We start from the raw sequence: 18,237 nt of genomic DNA on the forward strand, positions 1-18,237 counted from the left end.
TCTACTCGGTGCATTAATCATGGCCAAATTTATGTATCTTATATACAGGTCTGCTGTCAATTTTCAAAATAGGAGCAATTGAGAAAAAAAATATATTGTGTGTGTAATATATATATATATATATATATATATTACACACACAATATATTTTTTTTCTCAATTGCTCCTATTTTGAAAATTGACAGCAGACCCTGAGCCTATAAATCTCTAGGAAACCATTTTTTAGTCTCTTCTACTTGTGCTTGTACAGTGGAAAGTCCATTTCTGTGCGATGTTCCCGGCCTCTGCTACTTATTTCCATAGGAAACTTCACGTGTTCTGCAAAGACAACAAAGCAAATCCCCATGTAAACATGGTAGAAGCAGTGGCCTTTGCTGAGACTCCGCAGTGTCCGGATGTGAGTGGAATATGATCGGTGCAACACCCTGCGAGTTACAGATCCTTATCGCACATTAGCAGGGCTGTGGTTTCATTGCTAAAACTGATTTCCTGAGATTTGAACAAAACTGTTCAGGGTTATTCCGGGAATGATTGCAGTAATGTTGTTTCATACAGCTTTAACTATACATGTCAGAGTTTGGTAACCTGAATCTTTCCAGGCTTTACAGTGTGCTGACGTGTTTACTGCCCCCAACAGCTGTAGAGTGATTACAGACTATATATAGGCCTCCACTGCTGTATTAACCTTTGCTGCACTTTTGCAGGTTTCCGCCACATTTGCAGCTAGTTTGGTCACTAGTCCTGCCATCGGAGCTTACTTGAGTCACGCGTATGGGGACTCTCTTGTGGTGTTGCTGGCCACGGCCATTGCGCTGCTCGACATTTGCTTCATCCTCGTGGCTGTTCCAGAGTCTCTGCCAGAGAAAATGAGGCCGGCATCTTGGGGGGCTCCAATTTCTTGGGAGCAAGCAGATCCATTTGCTGTAAGTGAAAGCATTGTATATATTCCTGTCTGTTAGATGCTTTCTAGAAAGACAATGGGTGAGTCCATTTGCCTTTTAAAAGCCATGAAAGAATACAGAGTCTACACCACACCTCATATAGTTTGCATTCTGGGTTTTTTACAGTTCCATTACAATTATTAACATACTGTAGAAACTGGATTTGACCTTTATTGTTAATATTAATACCGTTTGACATACGGACATACAAAAAACGGACGTACACACGGCTTTTTGGAGGTCTGTATACAGGTCTCCCCTAGATTTTGCCCATTCACTTTTTTGACCCGTACTGCGTTACCATCAATATTTTTTAGTAGAGGATGTCTCCTATTTCCTTGCATTGATTGTTGTGTGTAATAGTAAAGTTTTCCCACAACATAAGGGCGATAACAAGGATTGTATTTCCTTCTCTCCTTCTCCAACAATGCACTTGCTGTGTTAATTGGTAGCCATTGAAGCAGCCATATTAGTCACTTCCTCCCAGCGGTGAGAATGTGGCCAGAGAATGAGGCGTATCTGCTGATTTATACGCAGGCTGCAATATTTATATCTTCGTTTCCTTTCAGAATGGAAAAATCCCCCCCCCCTTCCTATTATGTAATGTACATTATACAACCTGTAAAACCATATATTGTGTTCTTCAAAGCTCAGAACTGATGCTGATATCTGCACTTTGTTCTCATATTTAAAGGGAACCTGTCACGTGGAAAAATGCTGTTAATTTGCAGGTTAATAGGATTCTGAACCTACCCAGTGCCTTCACATTAAACCCCGATGCCGGGTGGAAATGAACCTAATTCTCCCGGCAGGGTTCTGTTTTCAGTCACCACTCAGCGTAAGGAGAGCAGCATCTGAAATCACACACCCCGCGCTGACTGACAGCAGCTCTACATTAGGCCAGTGCTGTCAGTCAGTGCAGGGAGCGCGGTTACAGCTGCCGCTCTCCATACACCGAGCACTGACTGAACAGGTGCTTTCTCTGCCTCCGTGACTGAAACTGGAATGTTGCGTGGAGGAGTATCCTCCCAGCACCACTGTTTAATGTGCAGGCACCGGGTAGGTTCAGAATGTTATTAATCTGCAGATTAACCCTATATCTGCACGTTTATAGCATTTTTCCATGTGACATGTTCCCCTTAATGCTATTGAAATGAATGACATTAAATAAAATATTTGTAAGGATATGTGCGCGCGCTGCGTTTTTGGTTTGGCAACAAAACGGCACATTTTTGCCGCGTATGTTAATGCGTTTTTTAAAGGAGGAAAAAAATAGAATATTTGATAGCTAAAATAGATAGTAAAAATAGAGTAGATGGAACATGTAGAATAGATAAGAAATAACAGAATACCCCGGTAGAGGGATAGATAGCTTGGGCAGCTGGTTTAGTTTTTTTTTCTTTGTTTTTTTTTGGGGGGGGGGGGGGATAAAAAAATGTGGGATCCTCCATTGTTTTATATCCAGCACAGGAACAGCTGCAGGCTGCAACCCTCAGTTGACTGCTGTACCTTGGCTGGTTATGAACAATAAAGGGGATCCCACGCATTTTTTACTTTTAATTTTATTTAAAAAAACAAACAAAAAAGAACCGATTGACTTGGGGTCATCCTCATTTTTCTAAAACCAGCGGTACAGTAGACAACTGGGGGCTGATATTAAGGTGGGAAGGGCCATAGTTATTTTGTCCCTTTCCAGCCTAACAATAGCAGCCCACAGCCGCCCCAGAAGCTCTGGGGCAATTCTGGCGCTGGGCCCAGCTCTTCCCGTTGCCCCATTGTGGTGACAATTGGGGTAATATGGAGTTAATAACAGCCCACAGCTGCTTCTAAGCTCTAGCTTAGTGCTGGCAGGCTTCTGAGACCCCCGTTACTAATCTGTAAGGGAATGTAAATAGAAACAGCCAAAAAATACTTTATTTGAGAAAAAAGATGAAAAAGCATCCTTTCACCACTTTATTCACCCCCCCCCCCCCAAACACCCCTCTAGGTTCTACGTAATCCACAAAAGGTCCCATAACTCTTCTAGCAGTGCTATATCTGACAGAGTGTAATCATTCATTGTGTTGACCTCATACTCAGGCCTACTTTTACCTGAGATCAGCTGATGTCGGGTAGTGGACAATGTTTGGGTGCATTATGCTGAGTGCAAAGCTCTAGTGGCACTCTGCATTGACTTGTAGTCCTCTCACTTCCCCAGGTGATGTCACGCTTGTCGATGCCTGTCGTGTCCCGTGCACGCTCGCCAGGAATAGTAAACCTCACCTATTCAGCAGACGTGACTTCACTTGCCTCCTGATGCAGAAGTGAACACAGCCAAAATACCCCTTTAAAGGGACTATCGCTAAATGGGGGGTTGTCCAGGACTAACAAATTGATGTGGCTGAGGCAGAGTAGTGCGGTATAAAAATAAATTAACTTTAATGGGAGATAAATGTAAATGTGCAGTAGCCACATTACTGACATCTGCCCTCTGCCACAGCAGATATCAACTGATTGAGCCTTGGGCCCCCATCGAGATCATGTTGGTCTGTTCTAAGGGTAAGCCATGAGTGTGTTAGTCCTGCACAGCTCCTATTTAAAGGGGTGTTGTTGTTTTTTTCTGTTTTGATACTTGTTACATAGTCATTTTTCCAACCTAATGTACCTGTTAATATCTTACAGATGCATACAAGTATCACTTGTGGGACCCACACCTCTCCCTGGCCTCAATATCTAAGAGCAGAATGAATAGAGATGGTTTGGGGTTGCTCTGTTCACTTCTGAGAATCGTGGCAGGTCCTTACAAAGGATATAGTTAGGTGACCGGTACACACAAGTGTTCTGCCAAAAATGAGCTATTTCAGCATTTGCCGTACATTTTTGTGAGCTGGTCTTGTTTGCTCGGTTTAGTGTACGCATTGTCAGCCTATTTTTGCTTACGTGATATTTGCCATTGACTGCAAAACTGACAGCCACATTCTAAGTGATGCATTCTGCTTTTACGCTAGAAACCTATACAAGCAAAATGTCGCAGGATCAGACCGTTATTCACACTGAACTAGAGCAGCAAATGTTTTATGCTGGCCGAAATAGTGTCAAGCAAAGTGTCAGGTTACATATGTGATGAAGGGCATATTTTCATGATTATAATGAGATAACATTGCAAAGTGCTTGTAAAAACAAACATTGCACTTGTTATCAAGATTCTCAAGAGTTGAGGGTTTCTTTGTCGCTCCATTGGGAGACCCAGACAATTGGGTGTATAGCTTCTGCCTCCGGAGGCCACACAAAGTATTACACTTTAAAAAGTGTAACCCCTCCCCTCTGCCTATACACCCCCCCCGTGCATCACGGGCTCCTCAGTTTTATGCTTTGTGTGGAAGGAGGCACACATGCACTCATGCTCCCATTTTAGTCAGCAGCAGCTGCTGATTGTATCGGATGGAAGAAAAGAGGGCCTCTAACAGGGCCCCCGGCATGCTCCCTTCTCACCCCACTAAGTCGGCGGTGTTGTTAAGGTTGAGGTACCCATTGCGGGTACACAGGCTGGAGCCACATGCCGTTTTCCTTCCCCATCCCTTAGGGGCTCTGGGAGAAGTGGGATCCTATCCGGTCATCCAGGCACTGGGACCGGGCTCCCTCCGCAGCCCCTGTGGGATTCTGACGGACAGGAGACTGAGTATCATCAGGGACAGGGCCCTGCATCTACAGGTACTCTGTGTCCCCTTGGGGACGGTGCATGGAGCACCTTGGCCTCAGACGCTGCAGCGACTGCGGTGTTGGTATGAGACCGGGACTACCGCGCCGACCGCACCTGCTTGCCGGCCGCGGTTTTAACTTTAGTCCCCGGCTTTTGCGGCCTAGTGCATTAAACTCCCGCCCCCGGGCCTGCCAGTCAGGGGTAAGGGCGGGACGGTCGGTCTGACGCCGACAGTGAGGGCTGGAGCACACTTAGCTGTCCTCCGCCCCCCTCACTAATCACTCTGGGGCACCAGATTCCCGCACTTTTGTAGTTACGCCCACGGCTCCCTCCTCCCCTGTGAACGCCGACAGCCATGTTTTAAGCACATTCTGCCGGTGGAGGAATTCTGGCAGCATCTCTGGGAGACCCGAGGCAGGGAATCTGGTGGCCACACACCGCTTGAGCGGTCGGTAAGCCACACCGGTCACCCGGTGCTGGGCCCCATAGAGTGCCGAACTATATATATATATATATATATATATATATATATATATATATATATATATATATATATATATATATATATATATATATATATATATATATATATATTTGTATACATTTTCTCGGTTCGGCTGTACTGTTAGCTTGTGGCTATATATCCCTCAGTGATCACGCTCCTGGGAGACAACAGCATGTCGTTCACAAGGAGCAAGGGTGCCAAGGCACAGGGTTGTTTTGCAACCTGTACCTCTTGTGCGGCTATGCTACCTGCTGGTTCCACCTACCCTCACTGTGAGCAATGCTCGGGCCCTGTGGCACTCGCTCAGCCGGAGCCTGGGGCACTGGTGGGACCCTCGGCCCAGGTAGAACCGCCGGCTTCCCCTGTCCAGGTGGCAGGGACAGAGTTTGCAGTTTTAGCTGAGAAACTCTGAGTCACTTTCACAATCCATGGCTCAGTCTATGGACAAATGGTCTGCTAAGATACTAGAAGCCTTGCAGTCCAGACCGGCCCTTACACAGGCCCCGGGCACTGCGGGATCGCCCCCAGGCCCATCTCGGTCTGCGACGAAGCGTGCTCCTGGGGTGGCCTCTAGTTACTACGTGGAGGACTCCGGCACGGACCGCAGTCCCAGACCGGCTAAGCGGGCTCGCTTAGCATCTTCCCCGACTTCATCACGCTGTTCGGGGTCTCAGCTTGAGGACTCTCTAGAGGATGAGGCGGAGGTCGCAGCCCAGGACTCTGACCCTGACGTTGCTCTCAATCTTGATACACCTGAAGGGGACGCCATAGTAAATGACCTTATAGCGTCCATCAACCAGGTGCTAGATCTTTCTCCCCCAACTCCACCTATAGAGGAGTCGGCCGCACAGCAGGAGAAGCACCAGTTTAGGTTTCCCAAACGTACTCGGAGTGCTTTCTTCGATCACTCGAACTTCAGAGATGCTGTCCAGAAGCACAGGGCTTTCCCGGACAAGCGCTTTACTAAACTCCTTAATGACACACGTTACCCCTTCCCCTCTGACGTAGTTAAGGGTTGGGCTCAATGTCCCAAGGTGGATCCCCCAGTCTCTAGACTGGCGGCTAGATCCGTAGTAGCAGTGGCTGACGGTTCAACGCTCAAGGATGCCACGGACAGGAAGATAGAGCTCCTAATGAAATCCATCTATGAAGCCATAGGCGCGTCCTTTGCCCCAGCCTTTGCAGCAGTGTGGGCACTCCAGGCTATCTCAGCTTGTCTGTCTGAGATTAATGCGGTCACCCGTACCTCGGCTCCGCAAGTAGCGTCTTTGACTTCTCAGGCGTCGGTATTCTCATCCTACGCCATGAATGCTGTCCTGGACTCGGCTAGCCGTACAGCGGTAGCATCCGCCAATTCGGTGGCAGTCCGCAGGGCCATGTGGCTACGCGAATGGAAGGCAGACTCTGCTTCCAAGAAGTTCTTGACCGGTTTGCCTTTTTCTGGCGACCGACTGTTTGGCGAACAATTGGATGAAATTATTAAGCAATCCAAGGGAAAGGACTCGTCCTTACCCCAGCCCAAACCAAAGAGACCTCAGCAACGAAAAATTCAAGCGAGGTTTCGGTCCTTTCGGCCCTCAGCCAGATCCCAATCCTCCTCGTCCAACAGGCCACAGAAGAGCCAGAGAAACTCTTCTGCATGGCGGTCTAAGTCACGTCCTCCAAAGACCGCCGGAGGCACCGTCTCCAAGGCGGTCTCCTCATGACTTTCGGCCTCCCCAAACCGCATCCTCGGTCGGTGGCAGGCTCTCCCGCTTTTGCGACGCCTGGTGGCCACATGTCCAAGACCGATGGGTGAGGGACATTCTGTCTCACGGTTACAGGATAGAGTTCAGCTCTCGTCCTCCGACTCGTTTTTTCAGGGACGAACACCTTCAGTTTGTGGCACTGCCTTTCGGCCTGGCGACAGCCCCACGGGTCTTCACCAAGGTCATGGCATCCGTTGTGGCAGTCCTACACTCTCAGGGCCACTCGGTGATCCCGTACTTAGACGATCTCCTAGTCAAGGCATCCTCCCGGGTGGCATGTCAACACAGTCTGACCGTGGCTCTGGAGACTCTCCAGAGGTTCGGGTGGATCATCAATTTCCCAAAGTCAAAATTGACTCCGACCCAATCACTGACTTACCTCGGGATGGAGTTTTATACTCTCTCAGCGATAGTCAAGCTACCGCTGGACAAACAGCGTTCGCTGCAAACAGGGGTGCAATCTCTCCTTCGGGCCCAGTCACACCCCTTGAGGCGCCTCATGCACTTCCTGGGGAAGATGGTGGCAGCAATGGAGGCAGTTCCCTTTGCGCAGTTTCATCTGCGTCCACTCCAATGGGACATTCTCCGCAAATGGGACAAGAGGTCGACGTCCTTAGACAGGAACGTCTCTCTTTCTCTGGCAGCCAAGACCTCTCTTCAGTGGTGGCTTCTTCCCACTTCTCTGTCGAAGGGAAAATCTTTCCTGCCCCCATCCTGGGCTGTGGTCACGACGGACGCGAGTCTGTCAAGGTGGGGAGCGGTTTTTCTCCACCACAAGGCTCAGGGAACCTGGACTCCGACAGAGTCCTCCCTTCAGATCAATGTTCTGGAGATAAGGGCAGTGTATCTAGCCCTAAAAGGGTTCCATCGGTGGCTGGAGGGCAGGCAGATCCGCATACAGTCGGACAACGCCACGGCGGTCGCGTACATCAACCACCAGGGCGGCACTCGCAGTCGTCAAGCCTTCCAAGAAGTTCGGCGGATTCTGCTGTGGGCGGAGGCCACAGCCTCCACCATCTCCGCGGTTCACATCCCGGGCGTAGAAAACTGGGAAGCAGACTTTCTCAGTCGCCAGGGCATGGACGCAGGGGAATGGTCTCTTCACCCGGACGTGTTTCAAGAGATCTGTTGCCGCTGGGGAACGCCGGACGTCGATCTCATGGCGTCTCGGCACAACAACAAAGTTCCGGCATTCATGGCACGGTCTCAGGATCACAGAGCTCTGGCGGCGGACGCCTTAGTTCAGGATTGGTCGCAGTTTCGACCGCCTTATGTATTCCCTCCTCTGGCAATGCTGCCCAGAGTGTTGCGCAAGATCAGGTCCGACTGCCGCCGCGCCATCCTCGTCGCTCCAGACTGGCCGAGGAGGTCGTGGTACCCGGACCTGTGGCACCTCATGGTGGGTCAACCGTGGGCGCTCCCAGACCGACCAGACTTGCTGTCTCAAGGGCCATTTTTCCATCTGAATTCTGCGGCCCTCAACCTGACTGTGTGGCCATTGAGTCCTGGCTCCTAGCGTCCTCAGGGTTATCTCAAGAGGTCATTGCCACTATGAGACAGGCCAGGAAACCAACGTCAGCCAAGATCTATCACAGGGCTTGGAGGATCTTCTTAGCCTGGTGCTCTGATAAGGGGTTTACCCCCTGGCCGTTTGCCTTACCCACGTTTCTGTCTTTCCTTCAATCCGGAATGGACAAGGGTTTGTCTCTCGGCTCTCTTAAGGGACAAGTATCGGCGCTTTCCGTGTTTTTTCAAAAGCGTCTAGCCAGGCTTCCGCAGGTCCGCACGTTCCTGCAGGGAGTTTGCCACATAGTCCCACCTTACAAGCGGCCGCTGGAACCCTGGGATCTCAACAGGGTTCTACGGGCTCTTCAGAAACCACCTTTTGAGCCGCTGCGGGATGTCTCTCTATCACGTCTTTCGCAGAAGGTGGCATTTCTAGTGGCAGTTACGTCACTCCGAAGAGTGTCAGAGCTTGCAGCGCTGTCATGCAAAGCCCCCTTCCTGGTATTTCACCAGGATAAGGTGGTTCTGCGTCCGGTCCCGGACTTTCTCCCCAAAGTGGTGTCCCCTTTTCATCTCAATCAGGATATTTCCTTACCTTCATTTTGCCCTCATCCAATTCACCAATGTGAAAAGGATTTGCATTTGTTAGATCTAGTGAGAGCACTCCGGATCTACGTGTCTCGCACGGCGCCACTGCGCCGTTCTGATGCACTCTTTGTCCTTGTCGCTGGCCAGCGTAAGGGGTCGCAGGCTTCCAAGTCAACCTTGGCTCGGTGGATCAAGGAACCGATCTTTGAAGCTTACCGTTCTTCTGGGCTTCCGATTCCTTCAGGGCTGAAAGCCCATTCTACCAGAGCCGTGGGTGCGTCCTGGGCATTGCGGCACTGGGCGACGGCTCAGCAGGTGTGTCAGGCAGCTACCTGGTCTAGTCTGCACACTTTCACGAAACACTATCAGGTGCATACCTATGCTTCGGCGGATGCCAGCCTAGGTAGGCAGATCCTTCAGGCGGCGGTTGCCCACCTGTAAGAGGAGGGCCGTTGTCGGCTCTTTTTATCAAGGTATTCTTTTACCCACCCAGGGACTGCTTTTGGACGTCCCAATTGTCTGGGTCTCCCAATGGAGCGACAAAGAAGAAGGGAATTTTGTTTACTTACCGTAAATTCCTTTTCTTCTAGCTCCTATTGGGAGACCCAGCACCCGCCCCTGTTCCCTTCGGGCTGTTTGTTCTTTTGTGTTCACATGTTGTTCATGTTGAATTGTTCTTTTGGTTCATGGTTTTCAGTTCTCCGAACATCCTTCGGATTGAATTTACCTTAGACCAATTTATAAGTTTCCTCCTTCCTGCTTTTGCACCAAAACTGAGGAGCCGTGATGCACGGGGGGGTGTATAGGCAGAGGGGAGGGGTTACACTTTTTAAAGTGTAATACTTTGTGTGGCCTCCGGAGGCAGAAGCTATACACCCAATTGTCTGGGTCTCCCAATAGGAGCTAGAAGAAAAGGAATTTACGGTAAGTAAACAAAATTCCCTTCTTTTGTTCTATAGATCACTGCTCATGGTTTAGGTTGCGGCCACTTCTGTAGTCTATCAGAAGTGGTCAGTCTCCAAGGCAAGGAGTGTGCACTTGCAAGCTTATTTCTATACAGCCTGTAGTCATTGCTCTGAAACCAGTGAAGCAGCTGTGGAGGACACAGTTCGGGGACATCAACCATGCCACTAGTCCAAAATGTCAGTTTTCTGGAGCGCACTGTCCCCCATCCCTGGCAATCAAAAAGCTGGGAAGCGGTGTTCTGAGGATAGAAAACGAGACGACTACTTTAATTGTGCCCGTTAGTTCATATGCTGGGGTAGTAGTGTGCGGGTCTCTGATGCTAATAAGCTGAATAAGCTTATCAAGAAGGCAAGCTCCGCTGCTGGCTGCAATCTGGACTCTTTTGAGGAGGTAGTGGAGAGAAGAACTATGAAAAAGTTTATGGCGATTATGAATAATAATGCACATCCATTATATGAGCTATTCATGAGACAGAAGAGACCGTCAGTAACCGGCTAATCCTTCTGAGGTGTAAGAAGGAAAAATATAGGAAATCATTTGTGCCAACTGCTATGGGAATGTACAATAACATTAGTGTTACATCATCAAGGTGAATGTCTACTTTATTTCTTCTACTTCTCAGTTTACCCGCTGTGTATGTCCTAATTTAATGTATAATGTTCTCCTGTCAACTCTACCATCTTGTCAATTAAGTAATTCATGTTATTATTTAAGTTGTGCTGCTGTGATACACTTTATTGATCCCGTGGGAAATTATGGTATCGCATCGTATCGTATCGTAGTTCAGCTCCGATAGTGTTGTACCTGGTGACATGTTCCTACATGGCTTTCTTATGTTACTTCTCATCTCTTCCACCAATCTGGCAGTTTTTTCAGCTATGCTTTCTTTACTGTAACGCGGTCTGCTCTAGTGGTGGGGTCTGTATTTATTTTATGGTTGTGTCTACCACATTTGTATAGTTTAAAATGTTACAATGTGTCTCTTCTTCCCAGTCTCTGAAGAAGGTGGGGCAGGATTCCATCGTTTTGCTCATCTGTATCACAGTGTTCCTCTCCTACCTCCCGGAGGCTGGACAGTATTCCAGCTTCTTCCTGTACCTCAGACAGGTGAGCAGCACCCGCATGAAGAATACGTTATAGCTTTCCAATTAGTCATGTTTACTCAGTTTCCATTTTTTTTTTTTTTTGCCTGAAGATTATGAAATTTTCATCAGAAAGTGTGGCTGCCTTCATTGCTGTTTTGGGAATTTTATCCATTGTTGCTCAGGTAGGATATATACATGTATCACTTTTATATGCAGGTTTGGTTCAATTAATATACATGTCTACTTGCGATCAATGGTCTAATGAGATTTTTACAGTCGGGGGTCATCAGAACGAGAAACATTACTAGTATTAACTGTTTTTTAGGTTAAGGTTAGATATACTTTAAGCCTCTGATAATGTTTACGTACTGTGCCATCAAGCGCAGTTTGTTTAAAAAGCAAAAACAAAACCACAAACCATGCTTTTCTCTTCTTTCCCTGGTCCACCTCGGAGTCTCCACCGCTGCTCTCATTTTCGGTAGTACTAATGTCATGATGACAGCACTGCAACTAATCGCTGCACTTGTGGCTTATCCATCTACATTGGCTGAGCCTCAGTTCACGAATTGTGTCAAACTCCTGGTTGGACCCAAGGAGGGTAAGGCTACTTTCACACTTCAGTCTTTTTGCATCAGTCACAATCTGTTGTCTTGAGAAAATATGGTATCCTGTAAAATATTTTGCAGCATTCAGTTTTTTCCCCATGGACTTGTATTAACGACTGATTGTGACTGATGGCCTTTTGTTGCATCCGCTGCGCGGCGGATCAGTCATGGAATGACTGACCGTCGGGCGGAAGGAACTGACACTAACGTTTTTTTGAAGCGTCAAAAAAAACCTCACTGCGCAGAATTCCGTCACAATCCGTCAAGAGGTATAGTGGTTGTCTATGGTGCTGGATTCCGATATTTGCTACTGAGCATGCCCAGTATGTACACAATCGCATTGCAAGGATAGGCTTGATAGGAATAATCCACACACAGTTTTAGCTATAACAACATTTCAACATTTTATTCTGCCCCTTTCTCTACAAACTGTCACAGATGGCCTATGAAAACACAGTAATAGGTCACCAAAATGGCCGGCACTCCCATTGGGCCGTCCCAAAAACAAACTGATCATGACGGATCCGTCGTAAAACGGACACACAACAGATGTAACGGACCCAACGGATCCGTCGCAATGACTGACCTGATGGAATTGAAACGACTGAAGTGTGAAAGTAGCCTAAGAAAGCATTTATTTTCTTACAAACTGCTCCTGGGAACAAAGGCTTTATTGAAATGAAAAATCCCCTTAAGGCTCTGTGCGCACTAGTGCATTTTACCCGCGGATTTACCCGCGGATTTGCCGCGGAAATTTCTTGAGAAATGTCTGCAATCTTTGTGCAGACATTTCCCAGCAAATTCTATGAGAAAAAAAATAGCTGTGCGCACGCTGCAGATTTTTCTCAAGAAATTTCCTTGAGAAGAATTTCTCGAGAAAATTTCTTGAGAAAATGAGCATGTCCATTCTTTTCCGCAGGTACCTTGCGGATTTCGGCAGTACAGCCTGCAAAATCCGCAGGGAACCACCCGCGGGAAAATCGCGGCAAATTCGCGGCTATCCGCGGAAAATCCGCATGCGGATTTGGTGCGGATTTTTTCCGGAGGTCCGGAAATCTTTCACTCCCAGAAGTTTCTCAAGAAATTTTCTTGAGAAACTTCACATTTCTAGTGCGCACATAGCCTTAGACTGTAATGTGTTCAACTATGCCCAGTTTTTAGAGAGAATCTTAAACATTTCCATTTCCTATGAATTATTGCTGCTAAGTCTTCTCAGAACTGCCTTGTGCTTTTCCTCCTGGAAATGTATGAATAAACCGAAAACTGTGTGTTCTTATTCTCATTGTTCGGGTGTGTCCACACAATCTGACACTACTGTGGGCTCATGGTATTGAGAGAAAGAAAGGTAATGCCCAATTGTCCATCTTTCATTTATATACAGGAGGAATTGCCATTGTACTGAAAGCTGGCTTATGACGATCTGGACTATGCCCTCTGTTTGCTAGTATATAAATAAGTAGATTTTCATCTTTCAGTCCTGTATGTGTCCTATATCATTTTCTTGTGGTTGTTTTTGCAGACAATTGTGTTAAGTCTACTCATGCGGTCAATTGGAAACAAGAACACCATTCTGCTGGGCCTTGGTTTTCAGATCTTGCAGTTGGCCTGGTATGGCTTTGGATCAGAACCATGGTAAGGACATCATGTTTCAATTGTGATGGAGCGAGCACTTGTTTTCTGCTGTTCTGCTGCTCTGCACTCATAATCTGTTATTGCAAATAACGCACATCCTGAAACTAGAGAAGGCAGTGAGTGCGTTGCCCAGCTGATGACAAACACGTTCCCTTTACAGTTATGCCTGAGGCAGATTTGATGGAGATGATATAAAGATCTACTCATGGAGTCAACACGTGTGCTGCTGCCATCTCTGCTTTCCAGTTTATTCTTTTGCAAACGTCTGTGGGCGTTGTTGTGTGTGGTCATGGTTCTATAAAAATCATTGGTCCTTAGAAGGTCTTAAAAATTAGATTAATTCAACTTTAGGTGAACAACACGACAAATTACAGCATTGATTGTTGTGATAGATGTATAAGTCTTTGTTCACACACTGCGTTTTTACCCGCGTTTTTTATTTTCGTTTTTGCTGCAGAAATTTCTTTGAGAAAATGGTTGTAACTTTTCTGCAGACATTCCCCAGCAAAACCTATTGGGAAAAAAAAAAGCTGTGCGCACACTGCGGTTTTTTTTCTCAAGAATATTCTTTCTGCAGAATTTCTTGAGAAAAAGAATGAGAATGTCACTTCTTTTCTGCAGGTACCTGCGTTTTTTGCCATAGATAATGGTAAAAAACTGCAGAGACCAAGCTGCGGAAAAAAACGCATCACAAACGCGCAGTAAAAACGCAAGTGGTGTTCGGTGCAGTATTGGTGTGTTTTTTGACTGCAAGTGTGCTAACCTTTCAGACTCAAAAAAAATTCTTGTGAAAAATCCTTTTTCTAGTGTGAACAGAGCCTTAGAGCAAATAAAGTTGTGGGGTAAAAATACTTCAAATTAATAAGAATAGAAGTATTAATAGACTATTTTTTATCAATTAACAAAATGAATGAATGAACAAAAAGAAATTTTAAATCCGTATCTGATGTGACCATACTTTGCCTTCAAAACAGCATCTATTCTATGTACACTGGAGGAACTTGGCAGGGACGTTGTGCCAAACATCTTACAAAACTAACCTCACATCTTCTGTGGATGTAGGTTTGCTGAAGGCCTTCGGTCCCTTCATGTAATCCCAAGCAGACCCGACAATGTTGAGATCAGGACCATATTATCTCTTACAGGACCCATTGTTGTTGTTCATGCTGAAAATACAGTAGTTCTTCGTGACATTGTCTGTATGTTTGGGGTGGTTTCTGCTGCAGAATACATTTAGAGCCAAACAAATGCATCCTTAATGGTTTTCACTTCACATGAGCAGCTCAGAGCAATGCCGTCTCCATACTTCCTGGTATCTGGCAGGACGGGCTCGCCTCCTACTTGAGTGACAGCTCTGGTGAATATGACGGTAATATTAGTAGAATTATAGAGCTCAGCACAAGTTCTGCTATAACACATTTAGCGCTCAGTGGTTTCTTTTGAGTCTATACTGCTATCACCATGGGCATGATTCATAAAGACTGGTGGTGTTCACACCAGTCTTGATGCGATATGTTGGAGTCAGACGCTCCATGAATCTGTCCATGTTGAAGTAGGATCTGTGGCTTAGCAAACGTCACCGCTCGTCATTTCTTTGTCGCTCCATTGGGAGACCCAGACAATTGGGTGTATAGCTATTGCCTCTGGAGGCCACACAAAGTATTACACTTAAAAGTGTAAGGCCCCTCCCCTTCTGGCTATACACCCCCAGTGGGATCACTGGCTCACCAGTTTTGTGCTTTGTGCGAAGGAGGCAACACATCCACGCATAGCTCCACTTTTTAGTCAGCAGCAGCTGCTGACTATGTCGGATGGAAGAAAAGAGGACACATATAGTGTCCCCAGCATGCTCCCTTCTCACCCCACTGTATGTCGGAGGTGTTTGTAAGGTTGAGGTACCCATTGCGGGTACGGCGGCAGGAGCCCACATGCTGATTCCTTCCCCATCCCTTTTTACAGGGCTCTGGGTGAAGTGGGATTTACCGGTCTCCAGGCACTGAGACCGTGCTCCATCTACAGCCCCTGGAGAAGATGCTGGATGGAGCGGAGTACATCAGGGACATGGCCCTGCTTCCTCAAGGTACTCTGTGTCCCCGTGCATTTGGCGCTCACACCGCAGCATGCTGGGTGTTGTAGTGCGCCGGGGGACATCAGCGCTGCGGCGCCTGTGCCATGGCCTCATTCAGCTTTGCTGAAGCAGGCTCACTTATGGGAATTGGTCGCGCCGGCCGCTGGGACTGCGGCGCGGCTGGCACTTGTAGTGCGCCGGGGACTTCAGCGCGGCCTGCGCTTTTACGGCGGCCGCGCTGATAACTAGAGTCCCCGGCTTTTGCGGCCTGCTTCCGTTCGTTCCCGCCCCCAGACCTGCCAGTCAGGAGAGGGGCGGGACGCTGGCCACTTCCAGGAATCGGTCGCGCCGGCCGCTGGCAGCGGCGCGGCTGGCACTTGTGGTGCGCCGGGGACTTCAGCGCGGCCCGCGCTTTTACGGCGGCCGCGCTGATAACTAGAGTCCCCGGCTTTTGCGGCCTGCTTCCGTTCGTTCCCGCCCCCAGACCTGCCAGTCAGGAGAGGGGCGGGACGCTGGCCACTTCTATGAATCAGTCGCGCCGGCCGCTGGAACTGCGGCACGGCTGGCACTTGTGGTGCGCCGGGGACTTCAGCGCGGCCCGCGCTTTTACGGCGGCCGCGCTGTTAACTCGAGTCCCCGGCTTCTGGGCCTAGTCTCCCTTCGTTACCGCCCACAGCCCTGACAGTCAGGGTAGGGGCGTGACGCTGCATAGAGCAGAGCTGAGAGCTGGAGTATGTTTTGCATACTCCACCCCTCTCACTGTGTGCACTGTGAATCCGGATTCCCGCACTTTCTCAGGCACGCCCACGGCTTCCTTCTCTACAAGGACACCGGCAGCCATTAGTGTCAGTTTCTGTACGATACAGAGACAAGTGTGGAAGACCCTGGCATTCTGATAGTCACACAATCGCTGTAACAGGCGTTAAGCAGCACCTGTGGTGCTAACCCCACTAGTGCAGAAGTGCACTTATAGATATGCTTGTACTATATACATTGCACTGTTTGGTCGCACGTTGTATATACCCTCCTGGATTATGCGGAGGAGTTATCAGCATATTCTCTGTGTAAAACAAAGGTGCAGAACCACATGTTTTTCTATACAGCTGGTACAGCATGTACGGCTATACGGCCGGCAGGTACATAGACTCCCATTGTATGCACTAATGGCCAGGGGATGAGGACGGTGTCTGCAGTATTTACTGACAGTTTTTCTGAGACTATGGCTATGATACTAGAAGCCTAGCAGTCCGGACATGTCTCTCACAATATGGGCACTGTTGAATCATTGATCCATGGCCCCCCTCAGTGTGAATAACTAACAGCTCCGGGAATGTCACACGCATCCCAGAGTCACGGCTCTGCACGGACGTCAGTCCCAGACAGCCTAAGCGGGCTCACTATGAGCGGCCCTCGGTTTCATCAGGGTCCTAGCAGAAGGACTCGCTGTGTAATGAGGCGGAAGTAGCGGCTCAGGATTCTGATCCTGAGACCGCTCTCAATCTGGATACACCTGATTGTGACGCCATAGTGAATAATCTTATAGCGTCCATCTATAGAATGTGGGTTATTTCTCACAGCTCCTCCAGTGGAGGAGTCAGCTTCACGTATTTTTCTGGACCACTCTGCCTTCAGAGAGGTAGTCCAGGAACACCACGCTTATCCAGATATGCGCTTCTCCAAACGGCTTAGGATACACGTTATCCCTGTCCCCTGACTTGGTCAAGGACTGGACCCAATGTCCCGAGCGGCATCCTCCAATCTCCAGGCTTGTAGCTAGATCCATAGTTGCAGTGGGAGATGGAACTGCAAACTCAAAGATGCCACTGACAGACAGATGGATCTCTGGTCGAAAGCCATCTATGAGGCTGTCGGCGCACCGTTGGCTCCGGCATTCTCTCCCTTGGGGCACTCCAAGCTATTTCAGCTTGTCTTACACAGATTGACACGGTTACACGTACATCTGTGCCGCAGGTGGCATCCTTAACCTCTCAAATGTCTGCATTTGTTTCTTACGCGATTCAGGTTGTCCTGGACTCTGCGAACCGTGCGGCGGTAGCCTCCGCTACTCCGTGTTTTTAAGCAGAGCCTGGTCTGCTCGTTAAGTGAATGGAAGGCAGATTCTGCTTCCAAAAAAGGTTGCCTAACCAGTTGCCTTTTTCTGCTGACCGACTGTTTGGTGAGCGTTGGATGTAACCATCAAACAGTCCAGGGGTAAGGATTCATCCTTTCCTCAGCCCGGACACAACTAACCCCAACAGAGCAAGAGGCAGTAGGGGTTTTCGGCCTTTTCGAGGCTCGGGCAGGTCCCATTTTTCCTCGTCCAATGTGGACTCAAAAGGATCAGAGGAGCTAAGATTCTTAGCGGGCTCAGTCTCGCCCAAAAAAGCGACAGTCTGAAAACCCGCTTCCAAGGCGGCTTCCTCATGACTTGCGGCCTCGGTCGGTAGCAGGCTCTCCCGCCTTGGCGATATTTAGCTGCCATAGGTCAATGACCATTGAGTGTGAGACATTCTGTCTCACGGGTACAGGATAGAGCTCACTTCTCGTCCTCCAACTCGATTCTTCAGAATTTCTCCACCTCCCGGCCGGGCCGCTGCTCTTCTGCAAACAGGGTGCACTCTATAGGCAGAAAGAGTGATGACCCCCGTTCCTCTTCAGGAACAAGGTCACGGTTTTTACCCCAAATTCTTTGCGGTACCTATAATAACGGGCCGTTCCGTCCCGTTCTGGATCTAAAAATGCTCAGCAAGCTCGTGGACACCAGGCGGTTCCGGATGGAATCCCTCCGCCATGTCATCGCCTCAAGGTCCCAAGGATATTTCCTAGCATCATTAGGCATCAAGGATGCTTATCCACACGTGCCGATTGATCCAGAGCACTAGCGTTTCTACGCTTCGTTATAGGAGACGAACAC

At 48.4% G+C, this 18,237-nt stretch overlaps 1 protein-coding gene across 1 annotated transcript in view; it reads left to right on the forward strand.

Annotated features, from left to right (window-relative positions):
• SLC71A1 (solute carrier family 71 member 1) overlaps positions 1–18,237 on the forward strand; it is an 80,598-nt gene that overhangs the window by 40,485 nt on the left and 21,876 nt on the right. The window contains exons 7-10 of the mRNA XM_075321011.1: positions 705–923; positions 10,927–11,040; positions 11,129–11,200; positions 13,143–13,255. Of these exons, the coding sequence (XP_075177126.1) occupies positions 705–923; positions 10,927–11,040; positions 11,129–11,200; positions 13,143–13,255 (518 nt within the window). The remainder of the gene's footprint in view (positions 1–704; positions 924–10,926; positions 11,041–11,128; positions 11,201–13,142; positions 13,256–18,237) is intronic.

Source organism: Anomaloglossus baeobatrachus, chromosome 8 (genome assembly GCF_048569485.1).
Source record: "Anomaloglossus baeobatrachus isolate aAnoBae1 chromosome 8, aAnoBae1.hap1, whole genome shotgun sequence".
Lineage (NCBI taxonomy): Eukaryota > Metazoa > Chordata > Amphibia > Anura > Aromobatidae > Anomaloglossus > Anomaloglossus baeobatrachus.